The sequence below is a fragment of the Artemia franciscana genome, chromosome 1 (genome assembly GCF_032884065.1).
Source record: "Artemia franciscana chromosome 1, ASM3288406v1, whole genome shotgun sequence".
NCBI lineage: Eukaryota > Metazoa > Arthropoda > Branchiopoda > Anostraca > Artemiidae > Artemia > Artemia franciscana.
The window spans coordinates 6,963,531-6,978,019 of NC_088863.1; the positions used below are offsets into that span (position 1 = coordinate 6,963,531).

Sequence of the window (14,489 nt, forward strand, 5' to 3'; positions counted from 1 at the left end):
GAGATCCGATCACCCGTTCGTAAGTTGAAAATACCTCATTTTTCTAATTTTTAAGAATTACTCCCCCCCCCAACTACCCCAAAGAGAGCAAATCAGTTCCGATTATGTCAATCATGTATCTGGGACTTGTGCTTATTTTTCCCATCAAGTTTCATCCCGATCCCTCCACTCTAAGTGTTTTCCAAGATTTTAGGTTCCCCCCCTCCAACTCCCCCCAATGTCATCAGACCCAGTCGGGATTTAAAATAAGAGCTCTGAGACACAATATCATTCCAAACATCAAATTTCATTAAGATCCAATCACCCGCTCATAAGTTAAAAATACTTCATTTTTTCTATTTTTTCCGAATTAACCGGCCCCTACTCCCCCCCCCAGATGGTCAAATCGGGAAAACGACTATTTCTAATTTAATCTGGTCCGGTCCCTGATACGCTTGCCAAATTTTCATCGTCCTAGCTTACCTGGAAGTGCCTAAAGTAGCAAAACCGGGACTTTAGGTTTTTCCCCCTCCAACTCCCCCTAATGTCATCAGATCCGGTCGGGATTTAAATAAGAGCTCTGAGACACAATATCATTCCAAACCTCAAATTTCATTAAGATCCAATCACCCGCTCATAAGTTAAAAATACTTCATTTTTTCTATTTTTTTGCGAATTAACCGGGGCCCCCACTCCCCCCCAGATGGTCAAATCGGGAAAACGACTATTTCTAATTTAATCTGGTCCCTGATACGCTTGCCAAATTTCACCGTCCTAGCTTACCTGGAAGTGCCTAAAGTAGCAAAACCGGGACCGACAGACCGACAGACCGACAGAATTGGCGACTGCTATAATGTCACTTGGTTTAATACCAAGTGCCATAAAAATCCTCCTGAAAACGCCTGTATACTTCCCAATAACCATTACTATATGTAAGCACAGGTCAAAGTTTGTAACTTGTTGCCCCTCCCACGGGGACTGTGGGGGAGTAAGTCGTCCCCAAAGACATAGTTATAAGGTTTTTCGACTACGCTGAATAAAATGGCTATCTCAGAATTTTGATCCGTTGACTTTGGGAAAATAATTTGCGTGGGAGGGGGCCTAGGTGCCCTCCAATTTTTTTGGTCACTTTAAAAGGGCACTAGAACTTTTCATTTCCGTTAGAATGAGCCCTCTTGCAACATTCTAGGACTATTGGGTCGATACGATCACCCCTGGGAAAAAAAAAACAAAAACAAATAAACACGCATTCGTGATCTGCCTTCTGGCAAAAAAATGCAAAATTCCACATTTTTGTAGATAGGAGCTCGAAACTTCTACAATAGGGTTCTCTGATACGCTGAATCTGTTGGTGTGATTTTCGTTAAGATTCTATGACTTTTAGGGGGTGTTTCCCCCTATTTTCTAAAATAATGCAAATTTTCTCAGGCTCGTAACTTTTGATTGGTAAGACTAAACTTGATGAAACTTATATATTTAAAACCAGCATTAAAATGCGATTCTTTTGATATAGCTATTGGTATCAAAATTCCATTTTTTAGAGTTTTGGTTACTATTGAGCCGGGTCGCTCCTTACTACAGTTCGTTACCACGAACTGTTTGATAATATCGCTCCTTACTTTCCGTTAAAAAAACTTGATTTTTTTTATTTAATTTCTGAAAGTTTTTGAATGAATGCATGTTTTGATTTTGGCTCTCCGCAGAGGAATTTTTTTAAACGAAATTTGCATTTTTTTTATTTTTTTTTTGCTAAATGGCTTTCTAATAGTTTTGATTGAATGATTTTGAGAAAAAAGGAGCGGGGGGAGGAGGCCTAGTTGCCCTCCAATTTTGGTTACTTAAAAAGGCAACTAGAACTTTTAATTTTTTTACCAATGTTTTTATTAGTAAAAGATATACGTAACTTAAAAATTAGCTTACGTAGCGAATTTCTGTATTCTCATGTTTTTATTACGTATACGAAGGGGCTCACCCCCTCGTCAGAACCTCGCTCTTTAAACTAAAGCTTAAATTTTGTTCCAATTTCTTAAGAATGACCCCTGAATCACAAAAGCCGTAGAATAAATAGTTTGAAATTACTAAAAATACTTTAGCTTTAAAAAGAGCGAGATATTAGGAGGAGGTGAGCCCATCATATGTGTAATAATTTCTGTTCGTTTTAAATTTTAATGCTTCACCTTACTTTCAGTTGAAAAAACTTTTTCATATTTATTTTTTCATTGTATTTTTTTAAATAATACTTGATAATCCTGCGCTTCCTTCATGAAAACTTTCTTCCCCCATGACAAATTCCTCCATAGAAATTTCCCCCAACATGTCCCCCTCTTCTCAACCCCCCCCCCAACCTAAAAATCCTCCTTAAAACGTCTATACACTTCCAAATAACCATTACTGTATGTAAGCACAGGTCAAAGTTTGTAACTTGTGGCCCCTCCCACGGGGACTGTGGAGGAGTGAGTCGTCCCCAAAGACATAGTTATAAGGTTTTTGGACTACGCTGAATAAAATGGTTATCTCAGAATTTTGATCTGGTGACTTTGGGAAAATAATTAGCGTGGGAGGGGGCCTAGGTACCCTCCAATTTTTTTAGTCACTTAAAAAGGGCACTAGAACTTTTCATTTCCGTTAGAATGAGACCTCTCGCAAGATTCTAGGACCACTGGGTCGATACGATCACCCCTGGGAAAAAAACAACAAAAAACAAAAACAAAGAACAAATAAACACGCATCCGTGATCTGCCTTCTGGCAAAAAATACAAAATTCCACATTTTTGTAGATAGGAGCTTGAAACTTCTACAATAGGGTTCTCTGATACGCTGAATCTGATGGTGTGATTTTCGTTTAAGATTCTATGACTTTTAGCGGCTACTTTCCCCTATTTTCTAAATAAGGCAAATTTTCTCAGGCTCTTAACTTTTGATGAGTAAGACTAAACTTGATTAAACTTATATATTTAAAATCAGAATTAAAATGCGACTCTTTTGATGTAGCTATTGATATCAAAATTGATATCAAAAGTCCGTTTTTTAGAGCTTTTGTTACTACTGAGCCGGGTCACTCCTTACTACAGTTCGTAATCACGAACTGTTTGAAAACTTTATTCTAACAACTATTGCATGGAAGACTAAATGTCGTGAGCATACCTTCCTCCCCTTAGAAATGTCCTGAGCTCGTCACATTACTCATAAATATATATTTGATATCTTTTGTCTTCTTTAACCTATACCCTCAAAGCTAATTAAAAGTGTTTGAAATGTTTATTTCTTTTTTCTTATAATATCTTCTTTTTACCTCGTTTATTAAACAGCATTAATGAATTATGTTGAATAATGATTAATAAAAATAAACTTTTTCATCCTTATAATCCTTAGCCTGCTCTCATTGCATTATTTGTGTCTCGCTTTTTTATTGGCCAACATATTAGTATTTTCCCAAGTGAGTGTTATTTCTAGAATTCTCAAAGATTCTTATCAATCAGATTAATTGTAATGATTCCTTGAGCAATAAGATAGTAATACAAATCCAGCTTATACAAACATTTATAAGCTCGGATCTATTTATTGCTTGCTTGTCTTAGCAATGTTAATCCTTTGGTATTGTAGTGGAATTTTTTTTGTCTTAGATTTTGGCAAAACGTTTGCGTTAAAAATAAGCTTTAAAGATTTTTAGATTTTATATCTGCTCGAAAAGGTGTATTTCCCGAAGTACTACTGGGGGCTATTTTTTATTTTAGTATTTTAGTTTCTAGTTTAGTATTTTAGCGAAAAGAATCAGATTCAAAAATGTTCATTGCAAGAAGATAGAGGTGCTAATTTGGGAGAGGGGCAGGGGAGAATCACCTCCCCCCTTTATCTGGAAAAATAACTGGTTTTATATGTTCACTAGAAAAATATACAAAAGCAAAATTTATTCCCATCCGTTGACTTCGAAAATCGCCTTTTTTGGATATTCATCAATACAAAAATTAATAGAAGTCCTTGACCCTCCCCCTACGTTTTCATGAATTAGCACCCCTGACATAATATTACTGTACCTGACTCATTAAATCGATATGAGATATTTTTTTCTAGCCTACATCCAAGGAAGAGAAAACTTGTGAAGAAGTTAGTCAGTGAAGCAAGATTGGAGTTTACGTCAGGCTCCTGGGTAATGACTGATGAAGCAACCACGCATTTCTATTCCATGCTAGACCAGATAATTGAGGGTATGCTACCCTTTGCTCAAAGAATTGCTGTATTAACTATTATCTTTAGTGTATCAAACAGTTCGTGGTAACGAACTGTAGTAAGGAGCGACCCGGCTCAATAGTAACCAAAACTCTAAAAAATGGAATTTTGGTACCAATACCTACATCAAAAGAATCGCATTTTAATGCTGATTTTAAATATATAAGTTTCATCCAAGTTTAGTTTTACCCATCAAAAGTTACGAGCCTGAGAAAATTTGCCTTATTTTAGAAAATAGGGGGAAACGCCCCCTAAAAGTCATAGAATCTTAACGAAAAATCACACCATCAGATTCAGGGTATCAGAGAACTCTACTGTAGAAGTTTCAAGCTCCTATCTAAAAAAATGTGGAATTTTGTATTTTTTGCCAGAAGACAGATCACGGATGCGTGTTTATTTGTTTTTTGTTTTTTTGTTTTTTTTTCTTTTTCCCAGGGGTGATCGTATCGACCCAGTTGTCCTAGAATGTTGCAAGAGGGCTCATTCTAACGGAAATGAAAAGTTCTAGTGCCCTTTTTAAGTGACCAAAAAAATTGGAGGGCACCTAGGCCCCCTCCCACGCTAATTATTTTACCAATGTCAACGGATCAAAATTCTGAGATAGCCATTTTATTCAGCGTAGTCGAAAAACCTTATAACTATGTCTTTAGGGACGACTTACTCCCCCACAGTCCCCATGGGAGGGGCAACAAGTTACAAACTTTGACCAATGCTTAAATATAGTAATGGTTATTGGGAAGTGTACAGGCGTTTTCAGGAGGATTTTTTTGGTTGGGGGAGGGGTTGAGAAGAGGGGGATATGCTGGGGAAACTTTCCATCGATAATTTGTCATGGGGGATGAAAATCTCCATGAAGGGAGCGCAGGATTTACTAGCATTATTTAAAAACACAATGAAAAAATAAATATGAAAAAGTACTTTCAGCTGGAAGTAAGGAACAGCATTAAAATTTAAAACAAACAGAAATTATTACCCATTTGAGGGGCTCACCTCCTCCTAATACCTCGCTCTTTACGTTAAAGTATTTTTAGTAATTTCAACTATTTATTCTACGGCTTTTGTGATTTAAGGGTCATTCTTAATGAATTGGGACAAAATTTAAGCTTTAGTGTAAGGAGCGAGGATCTGACAAGGGGGTGAACCCCCTCATATATGTAATAAAAATATGAGAATACAAAAGTTCTTTACGTAAGCTAATTTATAAGTTACGTAAATCTCTTACTAATAAAAATATTCGTAAAAAATTAAAAGTTCTAGTTGCCTTTTTAATTAACCAAAAAATCGGAGGGCAACTAGGCTTCCTCCCTCGCTCTTTTTTTCTCAAAATCATTCGATCAAAATTATGAGAAAGCCATTTAGCCAAAAAAAAAAAAAAATGCAAATTTCGTTTTAATTATTCCTCTGCGGAGAGCCAAAATCAAAACATACATTGATTCAAGAACGTTCAGAAATTAAATAAAAAAATCAAGTTTTTTAACTGAAAGTAAGGAGCGACATTAAAACTTAAAACGAACAGAAATTACTTCGTATATGAAAGAGGCTGCTTCCTCATCAACGCCCCGCTCTTTACGCTAAAGTTTTTTACTGTTTTAAAAAGAAGAATTGATAGACAGAGTCAAACTTTAGCGTAAAGAGCGGGGCGTTGATGAGGAAGCAGCCTCTTTCATATACGAAGTAATTTCTGTTCGTTTTAAGTTTTAATGTCGCTCCTTACTTTCAGTTAAAAAAACTTGTTTTTTTATTTAATTTAGTATTAAGGGCTAAACTAAATAGAATTATTAAAACAGGACAAATCATCCAACAGTTTTTGGAAATGAACTGTAAGCAAGAAGCGACTCGGCTCAAAAGTAACTAAAAATCTAAAAAACTGAATTTTCGTGTCAATTGATACATCAAAAGTATTGGCTTTTAATGCTAATTAAATAAAAAAAACTAGTTTTTTTAACTGAAAGTAAGGAGCGACATTAAAACTTAAAAGAACAGAAATTACTCCGTATATGAAATGGGTTGTCCCCTCCGCAGTCCCACGCTCTTTACGCTAAAGTTTGACTCTTTGCCACAATTCTACTTTTTAAAACAACTAAAAACTTTAGCGTAAAGAGCGTGGGACTGCGGAGGGGACAACCCATTTCATATACGGAGTAATTTCTGTTCTTTTTAAGTTTTAATGTCGCTCCTTACTTTCAGTTAAAAAAACTAGTTTTTTTTATTTAATTTCTGAACGTTTTTGAATTAATGCATGTTTGATTTTGGCTCTCCGCGCATAAATTATTGAAATGAAATTAGTATATTAATTTTTTTTGGCTAAATGGCTTTCTCTTAGTTTTGATCAGACGATTTTGAGAAATAAGGGGTGGGGAAGGAGGCCTAGCTGCCCTCCAATTTTTCGGTTACTTAAAAAGGCTACTAGAACTTTTAATATTCAACGAACGTTTTTATTAGTAAAAAATATACGTAACTTAAGAATTAACTTACGTAACAAACTTTTATATTCTTATATTTTTATTATGTGTACGAGGGGGTTTGTACCCTCGTTAATACCTCACTCTTTACACTAAATCGTAAGTTTTGTTCCAATTCTTTAAGAATGACCCCTGAATCAAATAGGCCGTAGAATAAATAGTTGAAATCACTAAAAATATTTTAGCATAAAGAGCGAGGTATTTATCTCCTCCTAAATACCTCGCTCTTTATGCTAAAGTATTTTTAGAACCCTTCATATGCGTAATAATCTCTGTTTGTTTTAAATTTCAATGCTATTCCTTACTTTCATTTGAAAAAACGTTTTCATGTTTATTTTTTCATTGTTTTTTTTTATAGTAATGCTAGAAAATCCTGCGCCCTTTTCATTGAATTTTTTCCCCCATGGCATATTTCTCCAAGGAAAGATCCTCCCACATAGCCCCCTCCCTCAACCCTACCCCCAAAACCAAAAAAATCCCCCTGAAAACGTCTGTACACTTCCCAATAACCATTATTATATGTAAACACTGGTTGAAGTTTGTAACTTGCAACCCCTCCCCCAGGGACTGTGGGGGAGTAAGTCATCCCCAAAAACATAGTTATTAAGATTTTCGACTATGCTCAACAAAATGGCTATCTCAAAATTTTGATCCGTTGACTTTGGGAAAAAAATGAGCGTGGGAGGGGGCCTAGATGCCCTCCAATTTTTTTGGTCACTTAAAAAGGGCACTAGAACTTTTCATTTCCGTTAGAATGAGCCCTCTTGTGACATTCTAGGACCACTTGGTCGATACGATGACCCCTGGGGAAAAAAAAAAAAAACAAAAAAACAAACAAATAAACACGCACCCGTGATTTGTCTTCTGGCAAAAAATGCAAAATTCCACATTTTTGTAGATAGGAACTTGAAACTTCTACAGTAGGGTTCTCTGATACACTGAATCTGATGGTGTCATTTTCGTTAAGATCCTACGACTTTTAGGGGGTGTTTCCCCCTATTTTCCTAAATAAGGCAAATTTTCTCAGGCTCGTAACTTTTGATGGCTAAGACTAAACTTGATGAAACTTATATATTTAAAATCAGCATTAAAATGCGATTCTTTTGATGTAGCTATTTATATCAAAATTCAATTTTTTAGAGTTTTGGTTACTATTGAGCCGGATCGCTCCTTACTACAGTTCGTTACCACGAACTGTTTGATCCTGAACCTATAAGATTCATTAAGCTTAGTGTTACCCATCAAATGCTACGATCACGAGAAAATGTGCCTGATTTTCGGAAAAGAGGGGGGATATACCCCCTATCTGTCTTGGAATCTTGACGACAACTGCGCCGTCAGATTCAAAATGTCAGAGAACCCTACTGTAAAAGTTTCAAGATCCCATCTTTTTTTGCCAGTAGATAGATCACGGATGCGTGTTTATTTGTTTACCCAGTAGTGATCGTATCGAAACAAGGGTCCTAGAATATCAGGAGAGGGCTCATTCAAATGGAAACTCAAAGTTCTAGTGTTCTTTTAAGTGACCGAAAGAAATGGAGGGCAAGTAGTCCCCGCACATGCCCCTTTTCCCCCAAAAAACGTACAATCAAAATTTTAAGATAGTCATTTTGCTTAAGATGGTTGAAAGGTGCAATCACATTGCCGTTGGGGATAATTTGGCCCCTCCACAGTCCCTGGGGGAGGGGCTGTAAGTTATGAAATTTGCGCATTGTTTATTCTTGTATTTGGTATTAAGAAGTATACAGACATTTTTTTGGGGGGGGGGGGTATTCCACGGGGAGGATTCTCCGTCGGGAGGGAAGTTTTCTTGGTAAAAGTTCCTGGGGGAAATTTGACACTGACAGGATTTGCCAGAGTTCTCATGCGTAATTTTTTTTTATTTGTCTTACTTTCTCTGTGCTCACTCAATTTTACATGAAGACTTGTTGCGGGAAATTATCCGGAATAAATTTTTAGCGGAGTTGGAAATTGTATGTTGGATTTGTCCGTGGGAGGAGATCCCCGAGAGGAATTCTCCACGAGACATTTTATATGGGGGCAACTTTCTACTGGGGTTGTGGTGATTTCTGGAAAACATTTTGCCACTGTGGGGGATTTCTGGCATTTCTTAAAAACGATTAGAAGTTAAAAGTCTTTTTCAAACAAAAGTATGCCAAGGAAAACTTTCAGGCAGGATTGTCTGCAAGAAATTTTCCTGGGGGAATTTTCAGTGAGGATGAAATTATCTGGGGGAGGGAATTTTCTGAGAGGGGTAGGATATTTTAAGTGGGAGAAATTTCCCATAGGGGGAGGGAGTTTTCCATGGACAGGTCGGATTTTCCGACTTGTTCGAAAAATAATCAGAAAATAAGTAAGACGGATTCTTTCAACCGAAAGTAAGCAGCAACATTGAAACTTCAAATGAACAGAAATTTTCCGTGTAGGGGAATAAATGGGGATTGTGCCTCCTCGATACAACACTCTTTGTGCTAGAGTTTGACCTTTTGTTCCAGTTCTTTGAGAACAACTCTGAAAGACAAAGGTCAATTAACTAGAATAATAAGCTTTTTTTAAGTACTTAAAAAACTTAAGCGTAAAGAGTGAGGTATTAAGGACGGAGCAACCCCCTCATATACAGAACAATCTCTCTTTTTTTTTAATGTTTAAAGTTGCAGTTTTTCAAAACTTGTTGTTTTTCATTTGATTATAAAAGAGCGATATTTGCGATCTGACTTGTGAAAGTGACATCGATTTCCGTTGATCCGAGTGACAAACGAACGGCTGCCAGGCCGAAACTTGTATGTTGGCCAGGATTCTCTTTTCTTAAAAGCGAATCCAGGCTGCTATCGAAAACTCTTTCTGGTTAGGGTTTTAGAAATAAAGACAAAATATGAAGGTCATTGCTTTAACGCTTGAAGTCCTTTTTTTTTTTTTTTTTTTTTAATCAACAAGTTCATGAAATGAATAGCGCTTGAGAAAACCAAGCTTAATCATAACTAAGAAGCAATTGCTAATGCAAGTTTGTTGGGGTAACTTAATAAGGACAATAGAAGTGGGGTTGAGTTTCAAATAACTTGTAATGTCAATTTTCGAATTAGCATATTAGTACTTAGTACGCTTAGTGCATAGAAGTATATTAGTAAAAAGACGAAAAAAAAAGAAAAAATCCATCACTCCAAAACTCAGGATAACTTCGCAACAGTTCCTCAAGGTCAGACTCCTTCAAGTACTGACTTTATATGTTATTTCAGTACTATTTTATTTAATACAAGTCAGTTCTTTCTGATTCTCCCCAATTTTCTGCTGTAACACAACCCTATCTCTTCCCTTTCTCTCTACGTCTGTTCGCACTTTACTCTTCAAGATTTTTCCTTTTTATTTATATTTAAAACCATAAACGTTCAATTAATTTGTCTGACACAAGCTTACTTTTGGTTCAAAAATATCGGTTGTGTTGATTGGTTAGTTTTCGGTTGATTGGTTAGTTTATTACTGTACAAATAAAATCATACTCATTGATTAATTGATTGATTGAAAAGACTGCACCTCAATGGTTGTAAATTCTCTGTTCTTTTCAACGTCTGATTGTAGTGGCACTTTTGAGGCATAGCCTCCATGTTTTCATATTTATCAAATAGAAAAAAGTTATAATTTATCTACATGCCTACATATTTAATATATCTCCATGGCCTTTTTTTCATGGTTATAAACGTTGATTTTTTCTTAATCATAAGTGTTATAGACTATTCATTATATAGATGGCTGCGACAGGGTACGGTAAAGATGTTTACGTTGACGATTTCAAGCAGCTTTATTAGTTAGTTGTTAAGCAATTCTGACAAATAGTTAAAGCATCGAGAAATCAATTGTGAAATCGGAATGTTCGAACTGGTTAAGTTGAGCCTTGCCCAACCATGTATATCTTAAAAAATTTTGAATTCGATTTTTATTACATTTATTACAATTTCTATTAGAATTCAATTTTATGTTCGTTATATAGATGGCTACGAAAGGGATGGTAAAGATGTTTACATTGACGAATCAATAGTTCAAGCGGCTTCATTGGTTAGTTGTTAAGCACTTCTGATAAATAACCGCTCCAAAAGGGGATACAACACGAGGTAGCAATGTGTAGAGAGTTGCCACAACGATTAATTCCTATCAAGAAAGCAAAAGCGAAATCGGAATGTTTGAACTGGTTAAGTTGAACCTATACCCAACCATGTATATCTTTAAAAATCTTGGATTCAATTTTTATTACATTTATTAAAATTCCTATTACAATTCGATTTTATGTTCGCTATATAGATGGTTACGAAAGGGGTGGTAAAGATGTTAAACATTGACGATTCAATAGTTCAAGCGGCTTCATTGGTTAGTTGTTAAGCACTTCTGATAAATAAGCCCTCCAAAAGGGGGTACAGCACGAGGTAGTAATGTGTACAGGGTTGCCACAACGGTTAGTTTCTGAAGTGTTAAAATCGCCCAATTTCGCGTGCTAAGCAGCGATTTTAGGTGCTACAGTAAAAACAAATTTTACGTCTGTCGCGGTACGATATCGATATCGGAACCGATATTTGGATATTTCTGTTTATTTCCAGCTTTTTCAACCACCTACCTTTTATCAATTGTTTTTTAGCCATAATACCATTTTTTAACTGCTTTTTCAACCATCTGCTTTTTCACCCATATCTAGTTTAAATTTGAAGTTCTGGGGGGCAGCTGCCTCTTGCCCCCTCCTCCGTAAGCCCGTGACTTTGGATGAAAAAACAGCAAAAGCCAAGCTAAAAATACATTGACGAATTTGGGTGTGGACAGAAACATGGCCTATTCATGGCCTATTAGGACTATTCATTCCTGAAAACCACAATTTTCTATGATTTCTTTTTTAACTATGAAGTTTTACCAGCAGTGCCCCATTTTGTCAGTTTTGCCTCATTGACTCATGACGAAAGATAAGTAAACTCATTAATTATACTTGACAATACATTTTGCGTGTAAAAATTCAAACAACAGCAATCTGTTCTTCTTCAAAGGCAACTATAGGTCGACCCTCAAAGAAAATCTAAATCTTCATATTAATTTAGAATTTTTAATCTCTCTTTATATTTAAAACTTTAAACGTTTGTTTATTTTGTCTCACACTAGCTTGCCTTTGGTATAATAAGAAAAGACCGTGATTCATTTATATTATTGGTTTGAGTTTGTTTGAATAGAAATCAGAAGCAGAAGAAAATTATATTGCCTGTTTTTACCCTTCAGTGGTGACAGACACGATTCGGGATATATTGATTGTTTTGAGTATTGAGAAAAAGAAATGTTTTACTGATAGAAAGAGGATTTTCGAATAAATAAATTCAACGTTGATCTGAAGCTGATAAATTACTTTGGATTTCAAAGATTGATTATATGACTTTCTTATATTCAGTTAAATGGAATGAGTTAATCTGAATTTTGTAGAATATTAAATTAAAAAACAAGTTTTTTTAAAAGTAAGGAGCGACATTAAAACTTAAAACGAACAGAAATTACCCCGTATATGAAAGGGGCTGCTCCCTTTTCAACGCCTTGCTCTTTGCACTAAAGTTTGGCTCTTTCTCTCAACTCTACTTTTTAAAACAGTAAAAACTTTAGCGTAAAGAGCAGGGCGTTGAAGAAGGAGCAGTCCCTTTCATATACGGGGTAATTTCAGTTCGTTTTAAGTTTTAATGTCGCTCCTTACTTTCAGTTAAAAAAACTTGTTTTTTTATTTAATTTCTGAACGTTTTTTAGTTAATCCATGTTTTGATTTCGGCTCTCCGCAGATGAATAATTAAAGCGAAATTTGCATGTTTATTTATTTGGCTAAATGGCTTTACCATAGTTTTGATCGAATGATTTTGCGAAAAAAGGAGGGGAAGGAGGCCCAGCTGCTCTCCAATTTTTTGGGTACTTAAATAGGCAACTAGAACTTTTAGTTTTTACGAACGTTTTCATTAGTAAAAGATATACGTAACTTTCGAATTAGCTTACGTAACAAACTTCTATGTTTGTATGTTTTTATTACGTATATGTAAAGGTTCGCCCACTCGTCAATACCTCGTCAATAAATCTTTGCATTAAAGCTTAAATTTTGTCCCCTGAATCACAAATACCGTAGAATAAATAGTTGAAGTTACTAAAAACCCTTTAGCGTAAAGAGTGAGGTATTAGGAGGAGTTGTACCCCTTATATGCGTAATATTTTCTGTTCATTTTAAGTTTTAATGCTACTCCATACTTCCAGTTGAAAAAAACTTTTTCATATTTATTTTCTCATTGTTTTTTTTAAATGATGCAAGAAAATGCTGCGCCCCCTTTATGGAAATCTTTTTCCCCCATGACAAATTCCTCCATGGAAAATTTCCCCCACATAGCCCCCTCTTCTCAAATACCCCCCTCTCAACCAAAAAATCCCCCTGAAAACGTCTCTACATTTCCCAATAACCATTAATATATGCAAACACTGGTCAAAATTTGCAACTCGCAGCCCCTCCCACGGGGACGTAAGTCGTCCCCAAAGACATAGTTATAAGGTTTTTCGACTATGCTGAATAAAATAGCTATCTCAGAATTTTGATCCGACTACTTTGGGAAAAAATGAGCGTGGGAAGGGGCCTTGGTGCCCTCCAATTTTTTTGGTCACTTGAAAAGGGCACTAGAACCTCTTGTTTCCGTTCAAATGAACCCTCTCGCAAAATTATAGGACCACTGTGTCGATACGATCACCCCTGGGAAAAAAGAAAAAAAAAACGAAAAAAACAAACAAATAAACACGCATCCGTGATTTGTCTTCTGGCAAAAAATACAAAATTCTACATTTTTGTAGATAGGATCTTGGAACTTGTACAATAGGATTCTCTGATACGCTGAAACTGATAGTGTGATTTTTATTAAGATTCTATGACTTTTAGGGGGTGTTTCACCCTATTTTCTAAAAACAGGGCAAATATTCCCAGGCTCGTAACTTTTGATGGGTAAGACTAAACTTGACGAAATTTATATATTTCAAATCAGCATTAAAATGCGATTCTTTTGATGTAACTATTGGTATCAAAATTCCGTTTTTTAGAGTTTTGGTTACTGTTGAGCCGGGTCGCTCTTTACTACAGTTCGTTACCACGAACTACTTGATTTTACGGAATGTTTGACGGCTCCCTTATTTTTATGTTGTATAATTTCACTTAACTTTGCTTTTTTCGTTTTAGGAGGGGGTGAGAAGGCTGATAAATTTTGACAAATAAAAATGAAGAATGAGGTGTGAATTTTTTGTATAAGGTTGTCAAACAAAGGAAGTTTTCTGAAAAAGCATGCCCCAATATTTTTTTCCATTTCTTTTAGTTCAAAATGAGAAAATGGAAAGTTTAAGAGCTAAAAATTTAGGGAAGCTGACTGTAGGAGCTAAAAGTTTATGGTTTTTCCTAAAACAACAGATATTTTCAAGTGGATTTGCAATTTTTTTTCAGATAGTGAACGATAATTTATTTTGATTCTGGTTGAAATTAAGCATGCTTTTCTAATTTAGCCCTATTGTTGGAAGGAATTTTAATATGTCAGATTTATCGGCAAAACCTTCTTTACAAGAAACTTTGGAATCCAACCTGTTTCTAGCTGATTACTAAAGGTAATGTAATATGTATATGCAGAAATCAAAGGGCTACTTTGGGCTCTCTTTGGGTCCCCATTTTTGGAGGAATCGGGTTTTTTTTCGAATTTTCTTCCTAAGCATTGGGGTCCCCTAGGCCCTACGACTCAAATGCCCTTGGAAAGAAAAAGTTTTTCGATATCTTTTCAACTTCTAATTTTGGGGGGCTTTATGGCC

General features: G+C 35.7%; 1 protein-coding gene across 1 annotated transcript in view; it reads left to right on the forward strand.

The window, feature by feature from the left end:
- Window positions 1–4,050: 4,050 nt before the first annotated feature.
- Window positions 4,051–14,489, forward strand: part of LOC136024929 (alpha-mannosidase 2-like) — a gene marked incomplete at its 5' end in the record, with an annotated part of 48,252 nt that continues 37,813 nt past the window's right edge. The window contains 1 exon segment of the mRNA XM_065700517.1: window positions 4,051–4,184. Within this exon segment, the coding sequence (XP_065556589.1) occupies window positions 4,051–4,184 (134 nt within the window).